At 42.7% G+C, this 13,939-nt stretch overlaps 1 protein-coding gene across 1 annotated transcript in view; it reads left to right on the top strand.

Annotated features, from left to right (window-relative positions):
* tmeff1a (transmembrane protein with EGF-like and two follistatin-like domains 1a) overlaps positions 1 to 13,939 on the top strand; it is a gene marked incomplete at its 3' end in the record, with an annotated part of 100,394 nt that overhangs the window by 80,185 nt on the left and 6,270 nt on the right. Inside the window, exons 5-6 of the mRNA XM_005746363.1 lie at positions 4,738 to 4,834; positions 5,679 to 5,827. Coding sequence (XP_005746420.1) covers positions 4,738 to 4,834; positions 5,679 to 5,827 — 246 coding nt within the window. The remainder of the gene's footprint in view (positions 1 to 4,737; positions 4,835 to 5,678; positions 5,828 to 13,939) is intronic.

Below are 13,939 nucleotides of genomic sequence, written 5' to 3'. Positions count from 1 at the left end.
CACTTTGCATAAGAATACTGGAAGTCATTTGCGTTAGAATCTTGCATTTGCAGTGCATTATGGGATGTGTAGTTCCTTCACTGTTAAGAGTGGTTCTGTACACAGCCTGGTACCTGCGCCATGTATGAATTTGTCTTTACATAAACTATGTGCATGCATGCAGACACAAAGTCTCATACACAGAGAGAGCACCACTTCTACACCCGTTCAGTGATGAAACATGAAAGTCCAGATGTGACACTGTGTGGATATGAGGAGGCTTTAGCTGTTGGTGCAGTCGCTGTGTTTCTGGCTGTGGGTGGAGACGGCTTGGAGCAGCAGCGTCCTGCTGTCAGCAGAGTTGAACAGAAACAAAGGAGCCTCTCTGCTGCAGATCCCCGTCAATCGATCGGCAGCCTCCGAGCCCCAGCTGAGCTCTCCGTGTTCAATACATCCACACACAGCAAGCCAATCTGTCAGCCAGCAGGCCCACACACACACACACACACACACACACACTGCAGCGTCTGTCTTCACCAGTCATTTTAATCATGCTTTTGCTGTCGAAATCTTGCAATAAGTGAGAAATAATAAGAGCGCGACCTCTCCATCCTTACTCATAATGCAGCTCTGTGTGTCTCGAGGTGGACATAATAATGTGAACATGCTACAGGCTGTCAGAGAGGCATCACCTTTTTTTAATGAGTGGCCAGCTGTTATCTGGCTGCCACACATTAATAATAAAACAGCAGCGTCTGGCTGTGTTAATAAACCACAGAGGATAATACTTTAAATAACACTGTAATTGTTTGTTTTTTAAACAAACAGGAATTTTAATTATACTTTTTTATTTAAAGCTTCTATAAATGTGTCTGTAACGAGCGATACGAACACTGGAACGCCCTGTTTAGAGAAATCGTGTTTCCAGCGTCGCAGCCAGACTACCGACTACTGAGTGAGTTCAAGAGAGATTTTAGGACGGACTGGTTCTTATATCATGCTCTGTACAGCATACCTTACATCTGCATGCTTTCTATCTAACATCACTCTCAGATGGTTCAGTATCTTGCCTAAAGATACTTTGGCAGACTAGAGCAGCCTGGGATTGAACCACCAACCTTTCCTGCGCTGCCTCCTGAGCCACAATCTTTTAATCCCAGCTTCTCTTAAACACACTGCAGCTCGCAGTCTTCAATCGCAGGCTCAGAATTTGTTCATCTCTTCAGAGACTGAAGAACACGGAGGACGAAACCTTTCAGTCTGTGAATATTTCTATTCTTTCGGTTTTGATTTTATAGTTTTTACAGTTTTTTTGTACTTTGTTATGCATGTCTGTGAAAAACACTTCATAAATAAACTAGACTTGCTTACTAAAACTCAGATATTGCCACAGTCCTCCTTCATAATAATGCCAAGATGGTGGATGTGTCAGCTGACCAGCTCCCGTTAAGTGAAACCAACATTTCACAGTAACGGTTGCAGATGTGTGACATGTGCGGACAGATGCTCGCTTCCTTGAAAGTGAACAGCGGAGCTGTTTTGTGTAACGTTTCACAGACAGACAAAGCAGATGTCTTTGCATCGTTGAACTGAACGATGATGAGCTGGACTGATTCACTCACAACCTCTCATCTGCTTAGATTTAAGGGTTAAGGATAAATTTAGTCTTGTATCATCAGCGAACAGTCATTTAAAGGAAAGCAGTATGACAATATGAGCGCTGTACCGTATGTGTCTCCACTGCAGTGTTTGCTGTGGTTTTAAAGTCTGTTGAGACAATAGAAGTGTTGGTGAGTGCTCGAGACACTGCTGTGTTTATGCTCCTGTTACAGTCGTGTTTTTGTTCAAAGCTGTGTTTGATTGAGACTGACTAGTAAGCGTTTTGCACCAAACTGAATGCAGTTATTTAGCATGTGGTTGGACCTCCACCCACCATCCATCAGGTGTGGCTCTGCGGGGCAGCATTCTAAGCAGCCGCGACCACTAAAGCACAGCTTGGCCTTTCACATCATTCAGGAACCATCCGAGTAGAAAATTGCTCAGAGGCTTTGTATGCATACGGAGATCTTCCCGCATCCTAAAAAGGCGACTTCATCATTCACCTTTCAGCCAAACCTAAAAGTCTGTGATACGTCGAAGTTACTTTATCAGCATCTTTTTAAACAAGTAATAAAACGTCGAGCTACATTTGGACCAAATCAAATTAACAAAATCAGTGATTTCCAAAGTGTGGCCCGCAGCCCCGCAGCGGGCCATGAAGGTACTGCAAATGGGCTGCATGAAGTCATTACAATAAACACTGACAACAATAGAAAAATCTAGTAATTCTCATAAGATTTTAAAATTAGAAGGAGAAAGGAACATATGATCTTTCAAACTTGGATACGAGGTAATCAGTGAGGATGAATCTGATGCAGGTGCAGAATTAGATTAAACGGATTATCATCTGATGTCATCCTACATGAAAACCCTTCAAAATAAAATCCTCTGGGATCAGTTTCAAAAGCAACTTCTAGTGCTGAAGGACTTTTTTTACTTACAATTTAAAGCTTCCTTGAAATCTTTACATGATTCTTCCTTTTCTGATTTTTTTTATTTTAAATCCTGATTTTGGATCATAGTAAATTTGAATCTCCTGCTTGTGTAATAATCAGAGTAGACTGAAGGTTTAAAGACGAGTGTTGGTGATTTTGTCCAACACTGTGATTTTGGAGTAAAGGCTCTCTTGCTTATACGTGTACTCGTGTTTTATTTCCAGTGTTTTTGAGGGTGCTGCTTGTTTGCAGTGGAGCTGCAGCTCTGATCTCACCTTTCTTTGGATTTTAAGGTTGAATAGATGTTTTAATGGCTCCGGGCGCAGCTTTGAGGATGCTCATTACATTTCCTGCGGATTAATCTCCGTCCCCTTGATGGCTCTGAGCTTTTCCTCTATTACATGACAAAATTACACTTGATGAATCATGAAAACTGCTCCCTTGATGAAAGGCGGGTTGGGATAATCCCCGCGGCTCTTTGATATTTGATGCTGTGGGTTGTTACCGCCTCATCTGCTCTGAACTCGCTCCCTGCTGGAAAATAGACGCCGTCATGCGAGATGGTATTAAACGCATCCCCCTGTAATGGTAATAATAATAATATCATAAGATGATAACGCGTTGTCTCTGTTTCCATTTGGCCAATAAGCTTCGGGAGCCTCTTCACACGTTCAGCTGTGTCTGATAGAAAAGCGCGTGAGCCGTGTCGCGTGTTGATGGTGGAAAACGGCGCCTGCGGCGTTAAGGGCACGGCGGCGCTCACCGGAACAGAAGCTGATGTGAGCTGGAGGTTGTTTTTGAAATGAAATCAGGTTTCTGTTCTGGAAAGATGTGCACAAATAATAATAATAAAAGCTAAGTATGAGGGGAAAGTGATGAATAAAGAGTTTCACAGCCAGCAGAGCAAAACAGACGGCGCGCTGAAATTAAAACGAGTTTTTTGGAGAAACAACAAGCAGAGTGTCACAGGTGAATAACGGCACACTTTTCACAGTACAAGCTCTCATCTCTGCTCCTCAGTAACAGTGTACAACAACAACACCACGGCTCCTCCTTTACAACCCGTCTTTACTTTTAAGTGAAGCTGAATTTATTCAGACGTTATAACTGTGTTTAAACAGTCACAGGTTCTGGGTTCATGTGTCGGAAGAGCAAACAGGTCAAGGTCTGGTTCACCAGTACTCAGTGTGGCACAGAGGGCCTATTCTGCTTCACCTGCAGCATGAAACAAGCTGTTTTAGCTCTCTTTGAGGCACCAGATAAACAGAAGGTGGGTGGGACTTCCTGTGCCTGATATGACCATATTCGGGAAATCTCCCGTCTTTGATCTCATACAGAGTTAAGAGTAGAAACAAACCCTGCATGTATCGTAGTTCAGGCCTTGAACTTTTGGATCAGAGTGAATCACTGTGACCTGAGCTTTTGTTTTACTGAAAACTTTCACCACCAGGTGTTGGATCAAGGACACACCTAAAGCCTGCAGGACTCCGGCCCTCAAGGCCTGGAGTTGGACACTGCTGGCCTAAGGTTTGGTCCCACATAAAAACACTGGTCAGCAACCATCTGGTAATCACTAGTTGCAAGGGAGAATTGTGTCTTCCCCACTAGTTGATGATTGGTTTCTATTGAGAGTGCGATTGCTTTTTTGCTGGCAGATTCCTGCAGTTGCTCATTTCCTTTCTGAGCTGCAGCGACACTCGAGAAATGTGACAAACCAGAAATGGGGAGTGCTCACCTTCAAAGTAAAAGCCGCATTTCTTGAAATGTGCTTTCAGTGGTAACACACACTCCCGTCAAAGTAGAAGTTGCAATCACAACAAAGTTTTTGGTGCAACAGTTGGCTTCCCATTAGCGACTGCCAGCAACCCGTAGGTTCCACCCAGTGGTTTCCAGATAGTCACCTACTGGTTGGGAAACAACATTTTCCCGTAGCGACTGTTTATTGAAAGGGGGTCCTGTCTCAAAATGACCCCTAAGGAATCTAATGTGTGTGTTCCTATAAAAAAAAGCTCCATATAGCTACATGATACCAGTGTGTGATTTTTGTAGAAAATTGAGCTAATGCCTCCGTGAATAATACTGGTACATTTTGGTATATCTCACTGCTCACTGCACCGTCTTTTGGTCCAAAGCGATTTACAAAAAGTGAAAAGAAACAGATTAATAATCATTATTGTTTAAAGGCACACTCATACTTAAAGTTTTTCTTCTTTGTGTCTTTCAGACGACGAGGGCTCGGGCTCAGACGTCGGGAAGAAGTTCACCAAGTGCAGCACATGCAAATACGGAGCAGAGTGTGACGAAGACTCGGAGGACGTCTGGTGAGTGTTCGACTCGTAACATTCATACGAAGCTCACCCCCGAGGTTTGTGTAAATACAAACTGACACCAACAACACCAAAGCTTCACTTTTTGTCTCCTGTTCTGTTTGTGTGCGGCAGCCAATCATATAGAGTTAGCTTACAGCTTGTTTCAGACAGGATAAACTGAGGCCCGGTATGAGATAAAGAAGGATTATTTGGGGCTGTCAATCATGCAAAGCTGCTCTAGGAATAAAATATATGACACTGGAAAAATCCACTTAAATAAACTGAAGTGAGGCTTTTACACACTTACACAGAGAGAGATTTACAAATAAGATCCGTCTCCAAGGCTGTTTGACTTTTGTAGTTGAGGTAAATAAAGGTCCTGATTTCTATGTGAGCAATATATTTGCTTCTCTCTGTGAGCTTTCCTCCATATTTTTACCTATAAGTTGTTTTTTAAGGGAGATATTCTGATCTGATTAAGGACAACAGGCTTTTTATACTGTATCGATTGCAATCCCCTTCCAGCCCATATTGGGCTACATAAATGAACTCGACTTGACTTATTAAGCGTAGCGAAACAAGACTATAAATCGACTGAAATAAGAGTCAAAAAGTTCTTTTTTTAGGTCCCACCATTGAACTCTGGGAGTAAATTTGAAACCATTAATCACGAGTGAAGGAGTTCTTGAAAGGGATTGAAATTAGTTCTTTGTATCTGCAGCCGGTCTGTGGAGGACTAATGAGCAGCGTCTTCGTTCCTCTAAACGCACTTCAGTTAATGATTGTGTGGCAGAGACGCGTTCAGACTGAAGACACAACATTTATTCTCCTGACTCGACTCCTCTCCTCCCTTCAGGTGCATATGTAACATCGACTGCAGCGGTCACAATGAAAACCCGGTGTGCGCCACTGACGGAAACTCCTACAACAACCCCTGCCTGGTCAGAGAGGCCTCGTGCATGAAGCAGGAGCAGATCGATGTCAAACACCTGGGCAGGTGCCCCGGTAAGACCTAACGAGATTACACGATTGCATTAAACAAGCTCTGTGGGCAGTTTAAAGCTGCTCAGGTTGACGCGTTGAAGCTAATCTCATCTTAAATCACAGAATGAGGCTGTAACTGTAACTCGTTTATAAATGACTGCATGCTGAAGCAGAGGTGGTGATACAGTAACACGATGCAGTTTTATCAGGCTTGTTGCAGCTTAGAGTTCAGTCCCTCTAAGGCCTGTTTAAGACTGCAGAGAACCCCGTCGTCCAACCCAGACTGTCTGCAGTCCTGTGAAGAACTACACCCGTGATGCAGTGCTTTGTAGATCCTCCTCCAGCAGCAGTAACTTCTGCCTGATGTTATCAGTCTTTCACGCTCTTCTTTACGGCGTCACTTCACTTCACTGGTTTTTGCAGCATTTGTTTATGCACAGCTCTCCTGAGGTGTCACATTACAATCAGGCTGAGGTCAGGACTTTGGTGCATTTTCTTTTTCAGCCATTTTCTTGGAGATTTGCAGCTCAGCTTGGGATCATTGGACCGTTGCATGACTTACTTTTAGCCAGCATTTAGCTGTCAGCCACACGGCCTCCTGACTCTACAATACTTTGGTGTACAGAGGGGTTCACTGCTCAAATCATCACCCCTCCCCAACCATGCTGGCAGTCTCAATAGGTATTTCCCAATTCCTTGGCCGCATCCTTCGGAGACCGCATTTGTCAGCCAATTACGTCACAGCCAGTCGACGAAGGCTGCTCCAAACGTGGCAGACAAATGCCTCCTTCATTTCCCCAGATTTAAAGGATGGGTCGGGTGTATCCTTCATGATCCAACCTATCCCAGAATTCATAGGACAGCCAGTTCCAGTTTCCAACAATGGCGGCAGCTAATTAGTTTAAATATTACTCTTATTAATCTTTCTGGATCACAAAATAAACTTTTAGAATGTAGCTGTGTAAACTCCAAATATCTGCTCAGTTTATCAGGACATCACGTATTTGCAAAAGTGCTCCGACGTTTTCTTCTGTTACCCACCAGCTCGAGAGCTAGCCGGGGATTCAAGCCTCACTAGAGCCGGCGAGAACAGCGAACTCCTGGCACATCATTTTTAGACCCCTGCAGTCTTTCTCTACTCAGGTTAAGCATGATATATAAGTCACTTAGATAACTTAAAAATGTTCTTGTTTGGCTGTGTTAGTGTTTTATTTCCTCCGTCCAAAGAACATCGCTCCAGATGTTTTTGTTCCATGTTTTTTAGACGCACCTTCCTCCTGGAAACGCTTCCAAACAACTGATTCTTGTTCAATCTTCTAATTGTCTTGTCATGAACTTCGCCTTTAACATGCTGAGACCTGTAGAGGGTAAAATGAAGCTCTTTGGATTTTGTGCGCGTTCTTTGAGAACAGCATGGCGTGATCTTGAACTCCTGAGAAGATTGTGTTTTGTTAACACACACCTGAATCTCCAGACCAGCAAATCTGTCACTTTTATAGAGGCGCTCAAACCTGCTCGTGATCAGTTAATCAGGTGCATTGATTAGGAGCACCTGGCTGCTACTTACCTTCTGGCACATGTGGAGCTGACAGAGAAAGACGAAATAAAAGCTGCTCTCAGTTTCTGTCACGCTACGTTAGCTCTCCCACCAGCAAACAGAGCACTGAACTGAACCGAGCGGCTTGTTACTGATATACGATCCACTTATTTGAGCCGTGATTACACCAGTGTCCATACTGAGAATTGGGCCTCAGTTTATTGTTCAGTGTTGCGTTGCTACACTGACAATAAAGATTCTGGTATTAGAGCGATATTCTCAGTGTGCTAGCTGAAGATTTTGTTTAAAAAATGTGGGTGGGTGGCGTCACTTTGGCTGTGTTCCTGTTTTGCATGCAAATTTGAATCCAGTGAGGTGTTTGAACTTTTAAATGGCCCATCATACTTTGGTCATTCCACTGGTGCAGGTGCACGGTGAGTTAGAAGCTGCAGCAGAGCTGTTTTGTTCTGACTAAAAGCAACATGGTTGCTGACTCCTAAGATGAGGAAGAAATATTGAGTTTCTTGGTTTTTTTTCAGTTGCACAAACAATCCTGAATAATTGATGTGGTTATCTGCATGAGGAGAGAGTTATTTAAGTGTGTGTGTGTTTCCATGATAAGAATGCGTCATTGCCTCGTGTTTTCAGCTGTTTCTGACAGTGATGGTGCCCTGTGACACCGAGCGATGAGATACCAAGCTGTGATTTTGGTTTTGTTTGCACGTGAAAATGTAAAACATCTCCGAGCGTCTGTTTTTTAAGCTTTTGATTTACCTCCATCATGGTGGCGTACGCCTCCACCCACAGTCTGTTCAGCTCTCTGAGCTCTCTGTCATCACGCTGTTTCCTGACGTGCATGAGCGACTGGATTCAAAGCTCCACGTGCAGCTTTGTGGCGGCCGGCAGGAAGCGCTGTGTGAATAAGTGACGCCAACACCTTTTTCAGCCAGTGAGGAGAGCGGATCTCTGGAGACGATCGTGACAGAAAATGGATAAACAGACGTCCCTCCTGTGTGACAGAAATGAGGCATTCAGTGTCACACAAAGCAGTAATTATGGTTCAGTTTCCTTTTTTTTCCTAATAACCTGACCTGCAGCAAACACAGCGCTGGTTTGTGCTCCACGTGTCCACAGAGCTGATCAATGTTCAGAAAACAAACACCGACTGACCTTTTAAAGACACTCAAGTTGAATGTGAAGCCGTTTCGACGATACCCAGAGGCTTGTTTAAGCATCGAATAAGAAACAGGAGGAAGTTGAATCCATTTTTCATAATAAACCTGAGGAGGCTTAAATAGTCAGAGAAACAGATTTGCAGTTTACCGAGTCTGAAGTCACAAATTCACAGGAAACGAATCGTTCACTTTGCAAAGCTGGACTAACCTCATCAGGCACCATCACAGACTTTACAGACTGATTGATTCCTCATGTTTCGGTTTCTTTGAAGAGACATTTTAATGCTGTGTTGGTTTTTCCTGTTACTCAGAACCATTTGATGAACCTAAAGTTAGCTTGTTGATGCTAATTTTCATTTCTGAGTCTGAATTCTCTCAGCTGAGTTCTGAGATCAGCTGATCTGCTTACAATAATTAAGTCTGACAGTATAAATGCGCATTAAATGCAGCTGTCAGAAGGATAACTATCACAGGTTACTGTGAAGAAAAGCTAAAACCTGATAAAGTGATCTTATTCATGGTGCACACATGAGACAATCACATCATTTAAAGCATTTTTAAATAACTTCTAGTCAACAGCTGGCCTCTCGTCCTCGTGACTCCGTGGACCAAACATTTGTGGCTTTGGTACAAAAGACGTTGTGAGATGAAGTCTCGATGAGGAGCTGAAGCCTGTAGTAAACCCTCGCTGCTCGTCCCCCGTGGCTCAGCGAAGCTTCTGCTGATGCTTCCATGATGATCTGTAAACAGTCTGAGCCGCTCCGACGACCTTTGACCTCGACTGCAGCGAGTCGAGAGCAGCTCTCGGCTTCGCCGCTCTGTGTTCAGACAGAAATCCGCCCACTGACGCCTCCGCGGCTGTTTGATCCGATCCAGATTGGAAAATCTCACCGAATCTCAGAAAACGGTCGCCATCAGCTGTGTGGATTATGAAATAAGCTCGTTCTTCAACAATAACCCGCCCTGAAAGGAAAAACACTCTAAATGGATGAAACGAAGAAGTTTAGTACTCATTTCACTTCTTTGTATTTGACTTGACTTGTACGTTCCTATATGAGTCCACTTCTCTTTCTGTTTAGTCCTTATTGCTTCATTTGACTGAAACCTTGTTCTTCATTCCTTTGTTTTTCCAGCTCACTTTTAAAAACTTGTTTAAGTTGAAGACCGTCACTGCTGCTGTTTAAATCTTCCAGCTTGAGCGTTATTCCTCTGGCTGCAGACGTGGGTCATTACTTCACATTGACTTGCTGATGTAGTAAAATGCAGGACTGATGGCGTTCAGGGCTCGCTGAGTACTGCTGACTGCACGACTGTGACCGTTTCATAAATCAGCCTCGTTATTGAAACCGTGTCAGACAAATTAATGCATCTAATCACCGGTGTTTTCAATTAAGAAACAAATCAAGCGAGCAGGAGCCGCAGTTTTAATCCGCAAGAAATTAATCCACACCTTGTTAACATCCTGAAATAATCTGACACGCAGGGCCTGCTTGGCACCAACAGCAGGTTTAAATAACATCAGTCAGAAATACAGAGTTAGTTTGTTGTACTGCAACTTTAAGTACAGTGAACAGACGCAGAGACTTCAAGTTCAGATCAGTTTCACCTACAGAGTAATATGAGCCATAACCTATGAATTTAAATCCAGTGTTTCTTAGCTGTACAGTATTTTCATTTTATCCATCGCTAATAGAACAACTCTCAAATTTCAAAAGGCCATAGTTTGTTATAGCCTAGCTTAACCAACAGAATTCATTCTGCCTTGAAGTACTCGGGTAAAACTATCAGGTAAAGCTATAAGACAATCAAAACAACAGAAATGCAGGGAGACTTCAAAGCTACCAGAAAACTCGGAAAACTATGAGAAAGAGTTCCCAGCTGCCTGCAGCTTCTTCCAGCAAAATCAAACAGGAAGTCTGCAACAACACCACCAAAATAATAGACTTTATATGAATCGCATAACCCGTAGGGATGTTCATGGCAAATATTTTAAAAGTCGTTTAAATGAGAGGGAAATAAGTCACATTAGAAAGAAGAGGTACATGGTGCTGCAACCAAAACCCTCCTTACAACTGCCTTGGTCACTAGCAGGTTGCTGTGGTCGCCTGTAGTTTGCATGGAAGCCGCCAACTCGTCTGCAAACACAAACTACTGAGAGGTAGTGAAACCTGAAAATGTAGGACGTTGCCTTCCAAATAAAAATTCTGCCTTAATTAAACAACAACTTGCAAACTTGTACTTGATTCAGACTTTTCAACTACTTAGTGAGTAGTTTGTGTTTGCAGATACGTTGGCATCTTCCGTACAAACTGAAGGCAACTGCGGCAGCCTACCAGAGACCCAAAAAAATCCCAATTTTCCAGTGCAACACCTCTTTGTGACCAATTTCATAAACAAGCGTCAGCCATACAGGAAGTGGTCGAGGATACTCACTTTTCTTCCAAACGGCGGTTCCATGTGGCCTCTTGCTAATCTGTAGGCCTGCCTTAATTATCATCAACTCCTGATTTGAATTCATTTTGAAAACAGTGAAAACTCGACCGTTTCTTCTTTGTTCTTTTCATACTGCTGTTTTAATCTTTTATTATTAATTTTTCATTTGTATTTAGCTGATGCCTAGCATCATCATACTGCTCTTTTAGAGGACTGTGCACAAGCATGTCTGGGTAAGCTGCATACCCATAGTCCATACAGACAGTATAAAAGATGGATGTGACTTGTGGGTCTGAAAAGTGAAACCTGAATTATTTCTGGTAGCTACCAGTGAAACTACCTCCGGTTGCCAAAAGGCTTCACGTCCTGTAGAAGAACCTCTGTAAATACTTTCCTGTTGATGAGTTTTGGGTCTCAGTCTCTACTTTCAGGTCAATAAAACCCCGAGTTCTTTTGATAAATTATGGTAATTGTACTTGTCAAAAAAGCTTATTATCCAGATATGCTCGCTGGGTAATGACTCACTCATTACATCTGGTTTCAGACACCAGGGTGGGAAAAATTTAATCTCAAGGGAGTCACAGCAGGGCTTTACAAACTGGTGGGTGCTGACATGCTATGTCAAACATGCTATGATGAATTCTGCCCCTGTGACATCACCGTTTGGTTAGTAAAGTTTCAATGATGCTTCAGTCAAAGTGTTTCCACGAATCTCTGCAGATAAAGAGCGCAAATGCAGCATGACTCATTGTAACAGAAGATTAACATGAACAGCAGTTCTCTTAAGAACTGGAATGATCAGCATTATAGGAAATATGAGTCATCAAAATGACCCATCCGCTGACCCCAAACTCCTCCCTAACATTACCATATATGGACATTGTTATTGTAATCTTGCTTATTAGTAACCCTAACCTTAAGAGTTCATAGAACAAACTGAGGGACCATCCTGTTATATTCAGTCAGATTAGTGACTGACAGCATAAACTCACCAAGAACATGTGCGCTGACGTCATCTTCGTCTGTCAGATTTCTGTGCATTTAAAGAAGAGGAGTCGCCCCCTACTGAGCATAAGGAGGTTCATGTCCACATGCACAGTCATGGATTCATGGTTTTCCTTTCTTCTTGAATAAAATGGAGGAAAACTTAAATAAAATGACATTACTTTAAGTACATTAAAGGGGAACACTGTGGTGCATCATAATAGTAATACTGTTGGTGAAAGTGAGACTACTTTGAACCTTTTTAAGCTGCTGGTCATTTTGTGACTGCAAAACTCTGACTTGGACTTCAAGCTTAAAGTTGATTAGCTTCTAAATGACATTTGTAACTGTAAAGGTTTTCTTCTTTAAAGTGTTGTAGGTTTCTTGTCTCAGAAGCTTTAAAAGAGAGTAAATTACAGCCAAAAAACATGATAAAGGAGTCCAAAGGTTCATCAGCATCCTCCAGCTTTGGGCTGCCTGTTAGTTCTTTTTCTGAGTGATTTCTCGCAGTTTTATAAATTTAATCCCATGTTTGATTCTCAAATATGCAGAGCATCTTTTTATGGCAGAGATGAAAACACCGTTGCGATGAGTCACAGGTCCTCTGAACCATCACTGAAGGTTTCTTCCTCTCAGAGGAGCCGAGGGTGAGGTGCAAGTGTTAGATGCAAACCTCATTTGCAGTCACAGTTTCCTGCGTGATGTTTTTCAGAGTCTGTGCCAACACCCAGAGCTCCTCCAGCCTCGGCACAGCTCTGAGCCTCAGGTCTGATTTATGTTGATGGACTCACCTTGAATCACAATGTGTCGTCCTGCTGGAGATGCACTCTCTGCAGGTGCCAGCAGGAGACCCTAACCCGGGAAGAGTTATGGATTTCTTGTCAGTGGTTATTGCTTTTAGGTGGCCAGTGATCTGATTGGCTCAGTGAGGTGGCAGGTGAGGGTGAGTGGGTGGTGAGGGTGGTATTGCACCCTGAGGTGAAGAGCACCTGCCACCTTCTCTGATCTGTTATTTCCTCAGGGCAGCAGGCCAGTGACTCAGTGCACCACAGCCAAGAAACCAAATTCAAAGGATTTGAACACATTGATCCTGTTATTCCACAGCGGCGGAGCCAAATATTGGCCGAATGTGGACCTGTGGTTCACGTAAGCTTGTTAACTGATTACAAAAGCTGTAATTCTCTACAGCTCCAGCTTTTTATTAACACCAGTCATGATTTGTTAGAATCGAGTTTTTCATAGTGAGAGATGCAAACCACACATTCACATGTTAATAACTAACCTGACGATATGGATGGATCCTTTCAGCCATTCGATGATATTTACACTCAATTACACAAGAAAGCTCACAGAGTCGAGACCAGGAGATTCTACAAGCTAGCTACAAGCTACAAGCTTGCAGCATGAAATCACCCTGACATAATAATCTGTGACTCATTTGGACCCAGAAATAACTAAAGACTCTGAACAAGTGAAGAAGACAAAAGCTGTTGTTCTTGACTTTACCAGGCAGTTAGATAAGACCTAGTGGCTCATGTGATACCGCTCTGCACACCTACACACATTATTTAGCCCATTAGCTTCCTAAAGCCACTTTGCAACCCACCACCAACCCAGGTGGTCCTTTTCCAGCTTAGTCAGTGTTCTCATTACCTTCAACTGTAAATTAGTCCACCAGAAACATATTTTGTATATTGATGTTTTTATAAATCCCAAATCTTTCAGTTAATTTCTGGAAAACTTTCCATTTATAATAATGAAATATTAGTTGATATCTAGATATAAATATGTGGATATTTAAAGAAGACCAAACCCACAGTTGTACCAGTTATTGATTTATGTGGATAGTAATGAATTTGGGGACGTCACATGCCCCTTTATGTGGGAATAATGGTAACTTGACTATTTATTCGTCAGCCTCAAACTACAACTTGTGTTTGTATTCACAATATACAGTGAAGTGTAAAAGAGTTTAAAAGTGCTTAATTAGCTTTACTAACAAAT

Source organism: Pundamilia nyererei, unplaced genomic scaffold (assembly GCF_000239375.1).
Source record: "Pundamilia nyererei isolate P.nyererei 1_Seehausen unplaced genomic scaffold, PunNye1.0 scaffold00177, whole genome shotgun sequence".
NCBI classification, from domain to species: domain Eukaryota; kingdom Metazoa; phylum Chordata; class Actinopteri; order Cichliformes; family Cichlidae; genus Pundamilia; species Pundamilia nyererei.
This window is presented reverse-complemented; position numbering and strand designations above follow the sequence as displayed.